We start from the raw sequence: 17215 nt of genomic DNA on the forward strand, positions 1-17215 counted from the left end.
TGTATTAGTCTTTTCTTCACTTCAGTTTCACTGCAGTGCAACTGACATATACAAAGTATGTTTTCATATACAACTATGAAATAAATGTATCTTTTCATCATCGAGCAGGCAGCTTTGCAAACATTTTAATTATCTGACAATAAGTTCTTTATTCTTACCACTCCGCCGACAACGATGATGCCCATAGAAGTTCTAGATGTCAGAGAAGCCAATCCTGTTATTAAGGTAACCATGAGGTCTTCTTGTGACGTATTATCCGGGATTGCTGGATTGACAGGAGCGGTGGGAGTAGACGCTAACGACCTAGGGAGCTGACAAGGGGGGCGTGCAGAAGAGTCTTACAATGATCACACTGATAAATTCTACTGCACTACTTTTTAAATTATGATAAGCCTATGAAAGGACGATCCATCATGACTTTGCCAACCCAGGGGGCTGACTGAGCAGACTGGAGCACATGCCTCAGAGGGGAGCCCCAGGCTCAGGCCTACTCCCTCAGCACTGCTGGGTGTGGCCCCAAAACAAAACAAACAGCAACACAAATGAATTTGCCATAAATATTTAAAGAGAATAAAAATGGTCTGAAATTGGTTCTAATGCAGACCAAGGAGATCAGGAAAAATATATTTTTGTAATATAGCATCAGTCTATTTATAAATAGTCCTTTACTCTTTAGGAAGAACGTATTTCACACCCACCCCCCAAAAATAATTTTAGTATGCAACATTGTCAGTCATCACTCCTGGTGGGACGAAGGGATTCTATAGGGTGCTGGGAACTGAACTCAGGTCAATCATGTGCAAAGGAAGGGTTCACCACTGTACTGTCAGGCCCCAAAAGCCATAATCCCTTTCTTTCTTTTTCTTCTTCTATTTTTTTAAGGGACTTCAAAACAGGAGATGCATTTAAACTTTAAAATATACCATGAAGAAAAATGAAAAGACATGCCAGAAATTTAAAATACAGATACTAAATCTGACAAAAAAGACTCGTACCTAAAATATATAAAGAACTACAAGTCAATGAGACAAATATCTCAATTAAGAAATGAGCAAATAAAAGAGCCAGAGCAATAGTACTGTAGGCAGAGCACTTGCCTCGCATGCGGTAGATCTGGGGTCAATCCCCAGCACGCGGTACAGTCCCTACACCACCACCAGGAGTGATTTCTGAGCACAGAGCCAGGAGTAAGCACTGTGCATCTAAAAAAAAAAAATTTATAAAGAAGAAATGAGCAAATGGAGCCCAGGGGAGCAGCGCAGATGCCTGTAGCACCTGCCACCTGCCTGGCAAACACATGGTCGTGAGTTCAACTTCCCAGTGTCCCACATACACCACGCACTATCCAAGCAGTTCAACTGTGAGTGTGGCAGCCAAGATGCTGGGACCACTCCCCGTGCTGCAAGCAATTTTAAGTCACACGCCATGCAGCCAGGTATGGAAGCACCACAAAAAAGGGGTATAGCGTCCAGCGAGCTCCACAAATAAAAAAGATGCCAGCATTGGAGAGAGAATAGGAGGTAAGGTACATGCCGTACATGTAACTGGCTCATTTGATCCCCAATACCCCATATATTCCCCCTGAGCACTCCTTAGCAGAGAGCTATGTGACCAAATAGAGTCCACGCATACACATACCTGCCCCGTGTCTCCAACAACCAAAATGGATATGCAAGTGTCATGGCTAGAAAGTGTGACCCCTGATAAGCATGTGTGTAAACACAACTAAAGAAGTGCAAACCTCAGTGAGCACTTCGGCCAAGTGTATGTAAAAACACCTCAACCTGATAAGCAACCCCCATGGCACTACAAGTACAACGTGCCCGCACGAGAGTCAGGGGTGTGCGCCAACTCTGGTCACTGCAACCGCATCAACAATAAGGGACGAGAGAGGGAAGGGGATTTTAAAAAGACAGCTAATGGTCTGAACAGGATTTCACAACGAAGGACACACACACCGCTATTAAGTACATGCTCAAAATCATCAGCTGTCCAGGAAATACAAATCAAAATGATAATGATGCCTCTTTACGTTAACCAGAATTAAAAAGACAAGAGCAAGTCTTGGGGAGAATCTTGAGGAATAGGACCTTCATAAGCATTGCTGGTAGAAATGTAAAATGGAACATCAGCTTTGGAAGTCAGCCTGGCAGTTCTCAGAATGTTAAACAATCACCATATGTTCCAGCAATCCTACTCTCCAGATATAAACTGAAGAAAATGAAAACATGCGTACATAAAAATAGTACATGAGGACTGGAAAAATCACCCACAGGGCTGGGGTGTCTGCCTCCTATCGGGCATGTTCAACTGCCAACAGCACAGTCCCCCACAAATATCTGACAGGAGTTAACCATCCCCAAGCACCATGAGCACAGCCAGGTGTGGGCAAAGGCAAAAATAAAATAATGTTTACAAATCATTCCTCATAGCCAAGAGAGGTACAAACAGCTCAAAATATCCATCAACTGATAATAAACTGAATGTGTTATTTCTAGAGTGGACTATATTTAAGCCATAGCAAGGGAGTACTAAGTACTGATCTACGCTACAACATTCACAAAGTACAATGATACACCCTGAAAACAAATGAAAGGAGTCAGGCCCAGCAGAAACGCTCTGTGTGTTTGTTTACAGGATGTCAGGAAAGGTCCATCTGAGAGCTACAGAGAGCTAGCCAGCAGAAGGTCTGAGGAAACCAGTAACTTCTCATAGACACAGGGCCATTGTTAGTCATTTGGGAGGGAGGGGGCATGTTTGGGCGACAGCAGTAAGTGCAATTGTATGTACTGATTAAACCAGAAGGGTCATATACAAGGCCTAAACCCTCTCTACCTCTCTGTGTCCAAAAGAACAACTTCTGTGGGTAATAAGACATGCCTTAAGACTTAACTGTGATGATGCTTTTATATCTCCATACATTTTTTTTTCAATTATGGAATACAAGGGCTGAGGAGATGACCTAGAGAGATGGAGTGAATGCTTTGCCTTTGGGGCCCCTGAGTTTGACCCCCAGTCCCATGTACTGATGATCCAAGCACTGTCAGAAGCAGCGCCAGGCACTGTGCTGGGAATAACCCCAAGCTCCACCAGGTGTGGCTGAAAGAACAACAAAAAAAATTCTTGATATTTTTTTCTTGCATTAATTCCAATGTATTTGTAGTCTGGGGGGGAGGGGAGAACGACCACTTTTTAATAAAGTAAAAACTGGGGCTTACTCTTCAAGCCTGTGCCTCCCTCCAACACCCAACTCACTTGTCTGTCTTTGCGAGCTTGTACCCACTCTGGAGATGCCTGTCTTCTCTCTATAACACGTATGTCTCCCTTTCTTGTCCTTCACCTCCTTCAAAATACGTTTCAACAAAAACCATCTTGGTTCACCATAAAAAAAAAAGTTATAAAAAAAAAAAAATGGAACCAGAGACACTGTTCCAGCTTGCATGCTGGAGTTCCGGGTTTGACCTGGCACTGCTTACAGCCCAACACACTGGGAGCAAGCCCAAAGCATAGGAGCCCCTCCACACAGACGCAGCCAGCAGACGGAGAAGAAGATACGTAATGGAGTGTAGAACCCAATGTATCTTTCCTCTGTGTATATCACCCTTAATTTGGAAAAGGCTCTGTATGACATTAGCTCATATACAACAAATTTAACATAGCTCTTTCTCTTAGAGAAAACCACATAAGCAAAATAAGAATTTCATACCTGAAAGATAGGCTCTGATAATCCTAGAAGCACCCGCTGGGCATTGGTAGGGCCCAAGAAACGATAAACAAGGGAAGACCAGCCCAAGGAAAAACGAAATACAATATCCTCTTGAAAATCTGAACACAACATGTGGCAATTTAGATCATAGCTGAGATCAAATTTCTTGCAAGGAATCAATGTATGCAGTTTATTCTGTACATTAGCTGGAAGTAATGGTTTCAAATTTTCTAGAAAGAACAAAATCATATTTGTTTTAAAGAATAAGAAACTTTAATAGAAAAAAAAAAGAAATTTAAACAGCAAATAGTGTTCTATATCTTACAAAATACCCAAAAGAAAACAAACCCTTTACCAATGAAATAAAGAAAATACTATACATGATACTGTAGACAGAAAGATTACCAATAATTTCTTGCTGGGACTGAAGCATTGAGGCATTGACTTCACTGGTACACCGATCAGCCAGGTTTCTTCCCATACCATCTTCTATGTGTTTATTTAACTCCTGTTAACAATGGTAAATGACCATGTTATTTTTTTTCTCCAGAAAAAAAATATGTATGCACATTTCATTGTTAAGTGCAGCAAATGCTGAAATGATCTTATTCTCAAGATAGCTTTCTATTTTTTTATACATATAACTGCTTAGCTAGTATTAAAAGTTTAGTAGGAAGATACTAAAATGGCCAAAAACAACTGTTATCAATGCAAAAAAGAACAAAGAAGAGCAAGGGATAAAAGACTATTCACTATTCTATTTAAAATAGTGGCCAAAAAAAATCAAATGCGTAGTAATCAACAATAGATGTGAAAGATATAGATACTTGAATTTCAAGTCTCTTATAAAAGGAAAAAAAAAACCCCAAGAAACTGAAAAAATATTTCATGTTCATGCATTGAAAGAATTAACATTGTCAAAATGACTACACTACTTGGCATATACTTAGCATATATTTATTGCAATTCCAGTAAAATTGATGACATTTATAAAGGACTTAAAATGAAAATTCATAGAATAGCTAAGGTCATTCTGAGAAACCAAGAAGTTGGAAGGTGTTGCATTTCCTGGCTTTAAACTACAATTTAAAGCTACAGATTCAAAAAGAGCAAGGGACTAGAGTAACCACAGATTGTCAGACCAACAGATTAGAACTAAGAATCAAGAGCTAAACCCTCAGATCTGTGGGCAAAGCAGAGCAAGGAAAGCCTCTTTCATAAGTGTTCTGGAAAACTGAATACATGCAAAACAATAGATCCATATCTAACATCATACACAGAAGTTACTTCAATATGGACTAATGACCTCACAGTTAAAACAAAATTCATAAAATACAACAAAGAAAATAGAGAACTGTTCAAAACCTGAACCTCAGAGGGGCCTTCAATGACTTGATCCCATTGACAAAGATAAGAAAACAAAAATAAATGTGGGGTTACATCAAATGCAATAGTTTCACAGAACAAAAGAACTCAGGCTACAATAAAAGATACCCTACCAAATGGGAGAAGATATTAGCATACAACACATCAACTAAAAGACTAATATTCAAAATATATCAAACACAAAGCTCGGTAACAAAGAAATCAATAACCAAGAAATGGGGAGAGTAACAACCATGACCATCACCACACCCAACAAAAACAATGAAGAGTAAAATCAAACAAACAAACAAAAAAAAAACACAGAAAATGGAGCAAGAGAGGAACAGACACTTCCATGAACAGAATATGCAGATGCCAATAAGGGAAATGCAAACCAAAACAATGAGGTATCATCTCCCACCAGAGAGAATGGCATATATCAAAACTACTGAGAACAACCAGTCTGGCAGGGATGTGGTTAAAAAAAAAAAAAAAAAACAATTCTAATTTACTTCTGGAAACCCCTGACTCAGCCTCTATGGAAAACGTATGGCGATTTCTCATTTCTTAATGAACAGAGATGTCCACACAACCCAGCAATTCCAATTCTTCGAATCTATGTCCCAAATATAAAAACATTAATCAGAAAAATATACATGCACAGCTATGTTCATTACAGCACTGTACAGTCGCCAGGATATGAGGAAAAGAAGAAAACAACCAAAATGTCCAACAATGCATGAAGGGTAAAGAAGTTGTGGTCTAAAAACAGACTGGGATAGAATGCAGCACAAAGAACGAGAAAATGAACCTTTCACTGTAACCTGGATAGAACTGGGGGGCATCATGCTGAAGCAAACTACGTCAGAGGGAGGAGAATAAGCACTGATCATCTGTGGCATACAGAGAAACAAAACAAGGGGAGAGACAGTACCACTGCATCCAAACCTTGGGGACTGGAGAACCCGTATGGGGGTGGGGGTAGGCGGGCTCAGTGACTCACTGGCATGGGTGGGAGGTCGTGGGTGCTTTGGTGAAGTACACAAAGAATATAAATGTCAAAAGTATTATAGACACCTAAATTGTTACTATAACAAAATAGTCAAAACATTACACAAGATATAGACAAGGAGGAAAAAAATACACCTAAATAACTTTTAACTCTACTGTTCTTTGGAGGGATGGACCATCCCATGGTGGTGCTATGGCGCCAGGTGTTCAAACCAGGGCTGCGAATCTCTGGCTGTTAACTATATTTATTTGTAAGCTGGCAGGGAGGACAGAGGTGCTGTCAGGGGTCCAACCTGGGACACAAACATGCAGGGATGTGCCCTACCACTTGAGCCACACTCTCAGCCCTCAGGTCCACTTTTTAACTTACATTTTTATATACTTTCAATACACTTGGAGTAGGATGAAACTCAGAACAAAATTCATCAACCAAAACAGAGAGTCGACAAATTTCATCTGTCATTGCACACGAAACCTGCAAGTGATCAAACCAGAGTTAACAAAAGTTTATCGACAGTTAAAACACCAATCATAAAAAGAAATTTAGCATTCTTTTCTTAAGGTGACAGGAAAAGCGTTTTTGGCATTATCAAATATATTTAATGATGATTAAGTCTTCCTTAATCATAAAACTGCTGCTACTGCTCACCTTGTTGGCCACTTCCTCCGTAACCTCCTTGATCTTCTTCTTAACTTCCAGTGTTAAAATGTTCATCTGGTTCTGGATAAAGTCCAATCTATCAATCTGATCTTCTCTCTCTTCTATTGAATAAACCCTATTATAGTAAGAAGAACAATTAATATTCAGGGTATATTTAAGTCCCAAAGCAATTAATCAAGAACATTCACATATGTATTAACCATCTGTTAGCATAATATGAGGGAAAAAAGTCATATTTAAATATCTAAAAAGAGTCAAATACTTAAATTATAAAAACATTTTACCTATTTCTCTTAGAAGTTCATATTTTAACCTCAGGCATGGGTTCCCTCTTGTTCTCTCTTTCTCCTCCTTCTTCCGTCCCTCCATCCCTCCCTCCCTCCCTCCATCATATTTCTCTGAATACAACGGTTTTATTTCACTTTTTCCCTCCTGAAATTCTTTTCTGTGAAGAACTGACAGACCTGAGAAACCTGGGCAAGGGTTAGGACAGTCCTTTTCCTGCAAAGAACAATTCCATGCCAGGGCTCTGAGTCCATGGCTTGCTGTGCGCTTGCATGTTGGGGACCAGATCCTGTGCCATGTAGATAAAGTCATTTCAGGTGCAGCTTGGCGGTTGCCTCATGGGGCTGGTGGGATGCAAGTGTCCATGTCCTGGAGCTGACCTTACCAGTCCTAATCCACCCAAGGACTTTCCAGGATGACCAACATGGGCTGAACACAAAGTGGAAGCACTCTTCTTCTCTTGGGATACCTACCTTGTTCCCCATTTTACCTACGTAACCTGCAACACTCGATGATGAGGCAAGTAGGAATCAGTCACCCACAACAATTTTTAAGCCACCTGGGGAATCCACTTCTTCTCTGAAGATATGGTCCTTCTACCACTTTAACAATATTAAAAGCCTCTGAGCAACTTGAAATCACAATGCATATATGAGAATACTGAGCTCCAGGCAATATAAAGGATGTATTCGAGGTTGTAGAATAAATACCTGCAGTTGCAGTTAGGCACCAGCTAAACCCATGGTCTGACTTCACTGTGGAAAGCCTTTATATCAGCAATTAATAGACTCAGGCTGAAAAATTCATCCTGATATGAGACAAGTAATTTTATTTTGCAGTAAAATGAATTCCTACCTTTTCTCTGCTGCTGTCACGTTTATTGAATCCATTATGCTTTTCACAGTGTCTAGTATCTGCTTAGCTCTGATAGTGTGCTGTTCAAACTTTGTTTTCACTGCTGACTGCGAGATACACTCCTGCGAGGGGCCCAAGCCATACACATTACTGTAATTCCATCCCAATACTTTGAGGAATTGAAAACACACAAAAACTTGCTGTTTGCAACTTTAACCAAGAAAGAAATGAAGACAGAAAACAAATGCATGATAAACATTAACTTAAAATAACAAAGGTTAAAAAAGTAAAAGGTTTAAAAGTAAAATAAGTTTCAACAGCAAGTTCATATTATTTGTGTAATTTTACACAGTAATGTGCAATGGTTTCTGACTGCAGTAATAAAAAAAAAACAAATTCATAGTACTACTCTCAATGTCTTTCCCCATTAACTGTTCATTTTATCTGAATTGTCTTTAATCTACATCTGCCTACCTAGATTTTCCTCATACTTGCAAGATATAACCTAATAAAGTTCTTGATCAAGAATGCTACTCAAATCAGTTGATATGATTCACATAAAATTATTTAAAAAGACTTCTATAAGCTATAAAAATTTCAACAATAATCTTTGAGAACAACCTAGTAATATTTTTGCAGATACATATCTTAGCCATTTCAAGAGTTATTATAACTATTTTCCCACTGGAATAGTGTATGTGTCCAGTTATTACTGATGCACAACTTCATTCCTTCACTTTTAAGCTATTCTATGCTATTCTATCAGCTTATGGAGATAGGTAGCTCATAGACATATAGACATCTGTTCAAAAATTTAATTCCAATTTCAGCATATATGTATACAACTTATTTTTAATCATTTACCATTGAATGCTTACAAAATTATTTAATTATCCTTCCAGTTTTACTTCATACTAAGTCAAATTCTGTACTGACAGAATGTTTGAAAATAGAGTTGTTTTGTTTTGGGTTTTGGTTTTGGGACCATATCCAGCAGCATGCAGGGATCACTCCTGCCAGTGCTCAGGGACTTTATGTAGTGGATGGTGGATCCTGGCCACAGAGATCAAGGGAAGTGTCTTACGCAGTGTACTATCTCTACAGTCCTAAAAAAAACAACTAAAGTCTCAACCAAAATGCTTCCTGGGTTTTTTGGTTTTTCTTTTGGGGTCACACCCAGTGATGCACAGGGGTTACTCCTGGCTCTGCACTTAGGAATTATTCCTGGTGGTGCTCGGGGGACCATAAGATACTGAGAATCAAACCCGGGTCGGCCATGTGCAAGGCAAACATCCTACCTGCTGTGCTATTGCTCCAGCCCGTTTCCTGATTTCAAGCAAAGTTTTAAGTCACATCAACTTCAAGAACTATAACAGGTGTTTTACAGGAGACCATGTCTATTTTCTGTACTGAATTTACAAGAATTTACTATATTCCAAGTCTCTGGTATTATTTCCATGAATTTATCTTTTTGAACCTCTTTATATACTACACTGTACAATCTGTGGTAGTCACTTTGTAAAAGTTACTGTCAAAATTGTACCTTTCAAGTTTTAAAGAGTAATCATTTAATATTCTAGTACTATTTTGTGGTCATTCTTAAGTCACTAGTAGCTACACATTCACCCTATCTTCTATTTTTTCTTTATAACTTAAGCTTAGCCCTCACATCTCTGAAATTATTTCACTAAAATTGTTATCTTTTGCCACTTTAGCTGTCCACCTCTGTATTTCACTTGATATATAGAAAGCAAAGCAGATACATTTCTTCAGCTAGAGGGCACGTGAGGTTAATTCAGTTAATTTTAAGTTTTAACTCAGAGTTTACTGTATGGCCTCACTGCTGCTCATGAATTAAGCTCAATTTATATATCAATCTACTATCACGATTCTAATTCTGAAATCAGTGTAGAAAGCTACTGTATTCCAATTCCATATACACTAGAAATTAATAGCTATACATCATTAGACTATCAAGTACTAACTTAATTTTTAACAACCACAACAAATTGTTGAACTTTAATTCTTTTTGGTTTTGTTTTGGGGCTATACCCGGCAGTGCTCAAGGCTTACTCCTGGCAGGCTCGGGTGACTATATGGGGATGCCAGTTATCAATGCCAAGTTGGCCGCATTCAAGGCAAATACCTTACCCATAATATAGCTGTGGCACTAATGTTACTTTATTATAAACTTGATGTTAATTTCAAAACTTCCTCATACACTTGCCTAATTAACTTCCACAAGGCTATAATAAAAGCATAAAAATATCTAAAACAGAAAAAAAGGTTAACAGAAAGTCTAAGGGGCTTCCAGGTATGTGGTCCTGGGATTGATCCCCACCATAACAAAACAAAACAAAACAAAACAAAACAAAACAAAATGAAAATCTGGGGCAACGGATGTGGTAGACCATCTGCCCACAGTCTAATCCCAAGCATCACAAATAATAATAATAATAATAAAAATAAAAGTCTATGTTCCTCGATGAAGCAGATCTAGGTATCAGCAATGATGACCCAAAATTTGTAAATAACAGCACAGTATTAGAGCTAGACAGGGCAGAAAAGATCATCCAGAAGTTAGTAAGCAACAAAAGTTATTTCTTAATTTAAAAATACACAAAAGAGCAAGGCAAAGAATAGTCTGCTAATCAGTATGCCATATTGATGCTCCTGCCAATCAAAAGAATATGAAGATACCCTGCACGCATGCATGCATGCATGCACTCGAGAACACACACACGAACACACACACACACACACACACATACACACCAAAAAGAACCAGACGACTGAGTATGGGAAATGCCAATTGGGGTAGGCAGCGGGGAAGCACGCCTGGCTATGTATAGGGTTTCCTCCTTGCTCTGTGCTCAGGGATCACTCCTGGCCATGCTCAGGAACCATAAGGGGTCCTGCGGATTGAACATGGGTCAGCAGCATGCAAGGCAAACACCCTGCCCACTGTACTACCTCTCCATCCCTTGGGAAATGCTGATTTAAAGAAAGTTTCTTTACTTCATCTCAGAGTTCTAATAGAGTAATTTGCTTACAAATCTCTACAGGGAACATCTAATGTGCAGCAAATCCCAGATTTATTTTACCCAGAACACTAATTTTCCAAGAAATTTAAAATGCTAACTAATTTGAACTTCATCTTGTTAATTAAGAGTAATTATATTACTATATTAAAACCAGTAAAGCTTTAGAACCAAAATAATACTCCCAACTCAATTAAGACAACTTTCTAATAACACCTAAATGTCAGCTGCTAATTAATTACACATACTTACACATTTTAAGTGTTAATATTTGGAGCAATTAAATAATCCTCTTGACAACAGCCCTCAAACACACACTAACATGCTACTCTCCATTCTCAACTTATTGTTGTGAAATATTTAACACTAAAAATTCACTAATGAATATACACTAAAGGGCTTCTTCCATGCAAATATACCAAATGATTTCATCCAGCCTGTTTACCTTTCTTCAGATTATATATATTTGGTGTTGTGCTGGCTACAATGAATAGTCAAATACAAACATTTTTCTCTTGCTGAACACTTTGACAATTTGCTGCAGCCACTACAACCTTATTACACAAAATACAAAAATATCTGTTTGGTAGGGAAACAGCTCCAAGAACCAAAGCATATGCCTGGCACACAGGAGTCCAGGGTTCATGCCCCAAACCAATACCCCACTGAGCAATGCCAGGAGCAACCCCTTTCATCCCCAAACCAAGATGGGTATGGTCCCAAAACCCTTATGGATATGACCAAAAAACGTGTGTGTGTGTGTGTGTGTGTGTAACTGTCTCCTAAGAACAGAAACATTTTCCTAAGCAACCACAATTATTGTATTCAAAGCATTTATCTATTAAGCTAACACAGTTACTCAAATTTTCAAATTTTTCCATGTGACCCACGAATATCATTTACAACAAATTCACTGTGACTGGAGAAATGTTATTTGATGTTCCTTCTTTCTGACCATACAAGCCAACTATTAAGAGGACAGGAGCTGGGAAGGAAGCGCCACGCCTGGAGCACATGCTTAGAAAGTGAGCGGCCAGTGTCCACAAGCACCACGAGTGACTCCTGAGCCTCAGACCAGGACTGCTGCTGAACAACCAGTGGGCATGCTCCCCAGACAAGCAAACAGAAGAATAACGGACCAGGAGAGGTGGAGTGCCTGCCTTGCATGCCTGGGGTCCAACTGGACCCCCTGCTTCCCACTGCTGCGGGTGGGATCGTGGTGGCCCCAAGGTTCCACAGCTCAGAAGCACTGTGGAGACCATTAGGCCCATACAATCCCACCACGTACAACAGGAGTGACCCCCAGGTTCTTGAGCACACAGGGAGCACCTTCCTTCCATAAAAAATAAACAATGACCGAACATGTGGGCAAAGAAAACTAAACTGCCTTTAGGATAAACATCTTGTCCAAATGCAAGATGAAAATAATTGTTAAAAATACTAATGGACAAATTAACATTAATTTTCTTAAATGATTTTACTTGACTAAATTTCCAAAACCGGTTTAACTTGATTTTACTAGATGTTAATAAAAACTTAAGCCGTATTTGAAAGTTAATAAACCCCAATAAAGTCATGGCAATGACTGGAATGTTTGGCAGAAATAAACTCTTCGCAGTAAAAACTACAAGGATTTTTAAGAGTTTAAAGACTGTAAAGAAAAGGGAATACCCTGCCATAGTGGCAGTGTGGGGTGGGGGGAGATGGGACTGGGGAGGGGGGGAGGGATGTTGGGTTTACTGGTGGTGGAGAATGGGCACTGGTGAAGGGATGGGTTATCAAACTTTGTAAGAGAGAAACATGAGCACAAAAATGTATGAATCTGTAACTGTACCCTCACATTGACTCACTAATTAAAAATAAACTATTAATTAAAAAAATAAAAAAATAAAATAAAGACTGTAAAGACTGAAAAATAAGTAAATTCTAAAGTCAAAGAAATGTGTATTAAAGTCACAATACACAATTATGCAATCATAAAGCAAAGAAACCAATAGATAACCAAAAATTAGATGAAGAGAATCAAAGCACTTGAATTTTAACAACTACTAGATTGAATGGGAAGAAACCCACTCCCAGAGTATTTCTGGGCATCTCCCTACTCCCCTAAATTATTTCTTTTTTTTTCTTCTTCTTGGGTCACACTCAGAATTACTCCTAGCGGTGCTGGGGGACCATATGGGATGCTGGGAATTGAACCTGGGCTGGCCACGTGCAAGGCAGATGCCCTACTCACTGTAGTACTGCTTCAGCCCCTCCCCTAAATTATTTCTTAAAGAACATAATTCCTCTTACCCAAGGACTAGTTTTTGAAGGATAAAGCAAAATAGTTAAATCATGGGCAAATCCAATTAAGGTTTTTAAAAGTTTAACATGCCGGCCTGGAGAAAGAAAGAGTGATAGGACAGGGGTAAAGACACATGTCTTGCATGCAGCTGATTCCAGCCGTACCCAGATTTAGAGTGGTCCCCAGTGGTCACTTAGAGCACTGTTAGGGTACAACCCTGGAGGCCTCCAGCACCACGTGGTAGGCCAGGTAATCCCTGGAATGTGAGGGCCTGAGTAGCACTGCATCCTCGTGTCCTCACATTGAACCACATGGCCAAGAGTCACGGCAGGCAGGCAGCTAGGCAGACCCTGAGGCCTCCCAAGCACCGCGTGGAAGGGGCCCCTGTCCAAATGTAATGCCTGGAGTAAGGCTCTGAGAGTAGTGGGCACGCTCAAGGCTCCCTACACCACTGTGTGGTCCTAATGGCCCCCGGGCTAAGAAGGCTCCTACTAAAACACAAAACACTCCTCCCAAGGGCCATTTCAAACTTGCTCTTCAAGTCCATGTTCTCCCCTGAACATAGATCTGGCTTCCCTGTCTCTTTGTCTCTGCTTGCTTTTTCCACGCTGAAGAAGCCTATGCTGGTCTTGAACAATTATATCCTCTCTTTCTTTTCCCTCACATCTAAGCAAGTTTCAATATAATCTACTTCGCTTGAGAGGGAGAGAGAGAGAGAGAGAGACAGAGACAGAGACAGAGAGAGAGGCAGACAGACAGAAAGAGAATTTTATCCTTTTTATCCTGGGCTGGAGCGATAACACAGCAGGTAGGACATTTGCCTTGCACAAGGCCGACTCGGGTTCGATTCCCAGCATCCCCTACGGTCCCTTGAGCACCTTGAGCACTGTCAGGGGTACTTCCTGAGTGCAGAGCCAGGAGTGGTCCCTGTGCATCGCCAGATGTGACCCAAAAAGCAAAAGAAAAAAAAATTTATCCCACTACAGATTCTCAGAAATACTTCAATTTATAGGGAATTATTATAAATTACCAAAAAGTTCGATAAAATACTCAACTTTGAAATACAGCACTGCCAATGTGACCACCAAAAAAATGCTTTATTTTACCCATCCAAATTTTGTCCATCTTGCTATTTCTTTATGCAAATGCAAATAATTTCTAATGGATTCTCTTTTTACATCTGTCACTTCTAATTAGACAAAAACTTCAAAACCTGAGCCTGACATTCTCCACAATTTATGCCAAAACTCTTGCTCACAGGAGCTGGATCCATAGTACAGTGGGTAGGGTACTTGCCTAACTGGTTGGATCCTGGCATTCCGTATGATCCCGAGCCACCAGGAATGATTCCTGAGCGCAGAGCCAGAAGTAAGTCCTGAGCACAGCCATGTGAACCCAAAACTAAGCTCTTGCTTATAATATTTTTCCATAGATAATTTTGAAATTTTATAATCAGAAAGTGAACTGTCAAGATTCTAAAAACACTCAAACAGTTCCAGTCTGCTTTATACCTAGCATCTCTCTCTCTCTCTCTCTCTCTCTCTCCCTCCCTCCCTCCCTCCCTCCCTCCCTCCCTCCCTCCCTCCCTCCCTCCCTCCCTCCCTCCCTCCCTCTCTCTCTCTCTCTCTCCCTCCCTCCCTCCCTCTCTCTCTCTCTCTCTCTCTCTCTCTCTCTCTCTCTCTCTCTCTCTCTCTCTCTCTCTCTCTCTCCTCTCTCTCTCTCTCTCTCTCTCTCTCTCTCTCTCTCTCACTCTCACTCTCTCACACACACGCACGGCCAATCCTCGCCCCACTGATCAGTGTCTGGAGTAAGTCAGCAGTCTGAAATTCTCTAAGCCCAGTCACTCCGCCCAAAGCACAGCCAACATGCCCAGCCCATGGAGCAGGTTAAGCAGCAGGTATCACACCAGCTAAAAACTCCAATTCTGTAACACTGGACTTAGTCAAATACTACATTGATTCTATTTTTATCTTAGCTGGTCTAAAACTGAAGAATATTAAAGTGTCTCCTAGAATTCACTTTATCAGTTCTGTTTGCAACTAGAGCTGGAGAGTACGATCTTGTTGTTTGCTGTCTGGGTGATTTGGGTGGGCACACTCAGCTACAGTCAGGGGCTACTCCTGGAAGCAGGAGCACCTGGAAGCTCTGGGTCAGACTGAAGGTGCTCAGGAGGCCAGGTGGTCCGGCCATCAAACCCAGCATACAAATCCTGTGCTCCAGCCTTTGGCCATCTCTTTGGCACAAGAGTACAACTCTTAATCTTCTCATTCCCACCTCTTCAAGATGTTTTAAGTAAGCAAAGTCACACCAGCAATAAATATGAAAAAGGGATAAATGGAACAGTGTAAGACTTGGCAGAAGAAATCCGTGACAAATATCCACATACATACACACAAAAAAAGGAAAAAAGAAAACAGGTTAATAAAGACGAGAAACACATCAATGAAAACAGTTAACAGATCATTCCCCCACCCCTGTCCCGCAGATGAAGTAACTGCTAACAGTACAAAGAGTATATGATAGAGGGAAGTGGTCACTCCAGATGAGAACTGGGTGCTAAAAGGAAGGAAAATGATAGTATAATACCCTATCAGCAGCAGTATTGTAAACACAGTGCCTAAGAGGAAAAAAAAGGAAGAAAAAAATGCTGGCCAAAGAGGCAGGTTGGGAGTGGGAGGAAAATTGGGGACATCTGGGGATGGAAGTGGACACCGGGCAAGAGATTGGTGTTGGTACATGGTACACCCCTGAAGCCCAATCACGAGTAACTCTGTAGCTCTGAATCACAAACTTTAGTCAAATGACATGTTATGAAATGTTATATATTTCAATAAATAAGATAGTACAAAATTCTGCTTTAATACTGCTGTTTTTCATTCATTTTTCATTATATTTAACAGTTCAATTTACTGAATATAAAAAAATTTAATTCATTACACAATATAAGCAACATTAGAACTTAGTTTCTCACATAAAAACAAGGGAAAAGAATGTGGAAGAAATTACAATCTTTTCTTATGGCTCTTCCACTTTGCAGGGAATTCTTCAAATTTTCCTTGTTTCACTTGTACCAGTGACTACACTAAATAACGACAAGGATTACTAACAAACTTAAGACTGCCATCGATCTCCAGTTTTCTATTACCCAATCCATTTGCAAAACTCCTACCTCAAAGATTTGTTCAAAATTCTGAAACTCCTGTAATCGTGCCTGAAATCCTTCAGCAAGCGCCCCACCTGTTAATATTTAGGTGAAAATCATTAAAGCTGGTATATAGCAAGCAAAGATTTACAACAAGTTGTTTCTATAACCTGCACTTGCATTTCAAAATCAGAAACAAATACGTACCACCTTCTGGCATGCCCTGTGCTTTTTGCTTTCTAGCACTGAGAACTTCCTTTGCCGAAACAAAGAAGATCCGATTCCGAGCTTCTAAAGGATCCACAACTTTGAGCTCCTCTACCAGGAAATGCAGGCATCTTTCCATGTGCTGTCTACGTACCTAAGAAAAAAGACAGGTATTAATACAATTTTTTTGTTTTGTTTTGGGGCCACACCCGGCTGTGCTCAGGACTCACTCCTGGTGAGCTCGGGGCGGGGGACCATATGGGGTGCCAGGATTGAACCCAGATCAGGGGCTTGCAAGGAAAGTGCCTGTCCTACTGTACTATTAATATATTTTTAATAAGTGTAATTATAACCAACCTCTACAGTCCTGCACTGAACTCCTTTCATAGTGATATTACTTGGTAGAATTAATTCTAAGGGCTGGGGCAATAGCTCAGTGGCAGAGCACATGCCTGGCCTGTAGAAGGCCCTGACTTTGGTTCTCAGCTCTGCCTGGAGAACACAGTCTAGTAAGGGACCAGACAGAGAGCACAGGGGCTTGCTTGCCTTGAATGAAGACAGCCCCATTTCAATTCCTGGCATGACTAGGATCTGGATGGACTTCCAAGCACACAGTCAGAAATAAACCTTAAGCACATATAAAGTTCGAGAACCC

The 17215-nt window shown here is 40.2% G+C and overlaps 1 protein-coding gene across 2 annotated transcripts in view; it reads right to left on the bottom strand.

Moving 5' to 3' along the window:
- MFN1 (mitofusin 1) overlaps positions 1 to 17215 on the bottom strand; it is a 45046-nt gene that overhangs the window by 9326 nt on the left and 18505 nt on the right. For both annotated transcript variants that reach the window (XM_055129425.1, XM_055129426.1), the window contains exons 8-15: positions 16561 to 16714; positions 16381 to 16448; positions 7884 to 8005; positions 6732 to 6858; positions 6453 to 6557; positions 4112 to 4214; positions 3707 to 3936; positions 159 to 311 (exon numbers count right to left, since the gene is read on the bottom strand). In XM_055129425.1, the coding sequence (XP_054985400.1) occupies positions 159 to 311; positions 3707 to 3936; positions 4112 to 4214; positions 6453 to 6557; positions 6732 to 6858; positions 7884 to 8005; positions 16381 to 16448; positions 16561 to 16714 (1062 nt within the window). The remainder of the gene's footprint in view (positions 1 to 158; positions 312 to 3706; positions 3937 to 4111; positions 4215 to 6452; positions 6558 to 6731; positions 6859 to 7883; positions 8006 to 16380; positions 16449 to 16560; positions 16715 to 17215) is intronic.

This window comes from Sorex araneus, chromosome 2 (assembly GCF_027595985.1).
Source record: "Sorex araneus isolate mSorAra2 chromosome 2, mSorAra2.pri, whole genome shotgun sequence".
In the NCBI taxonomy this organism is placed as follows: domain Eukaryota; kingdom Metazoa; phylum Chordata; class Mammalia; order Eulipotyphla; family Soricidae; genus Sorex; species Sorex araneus.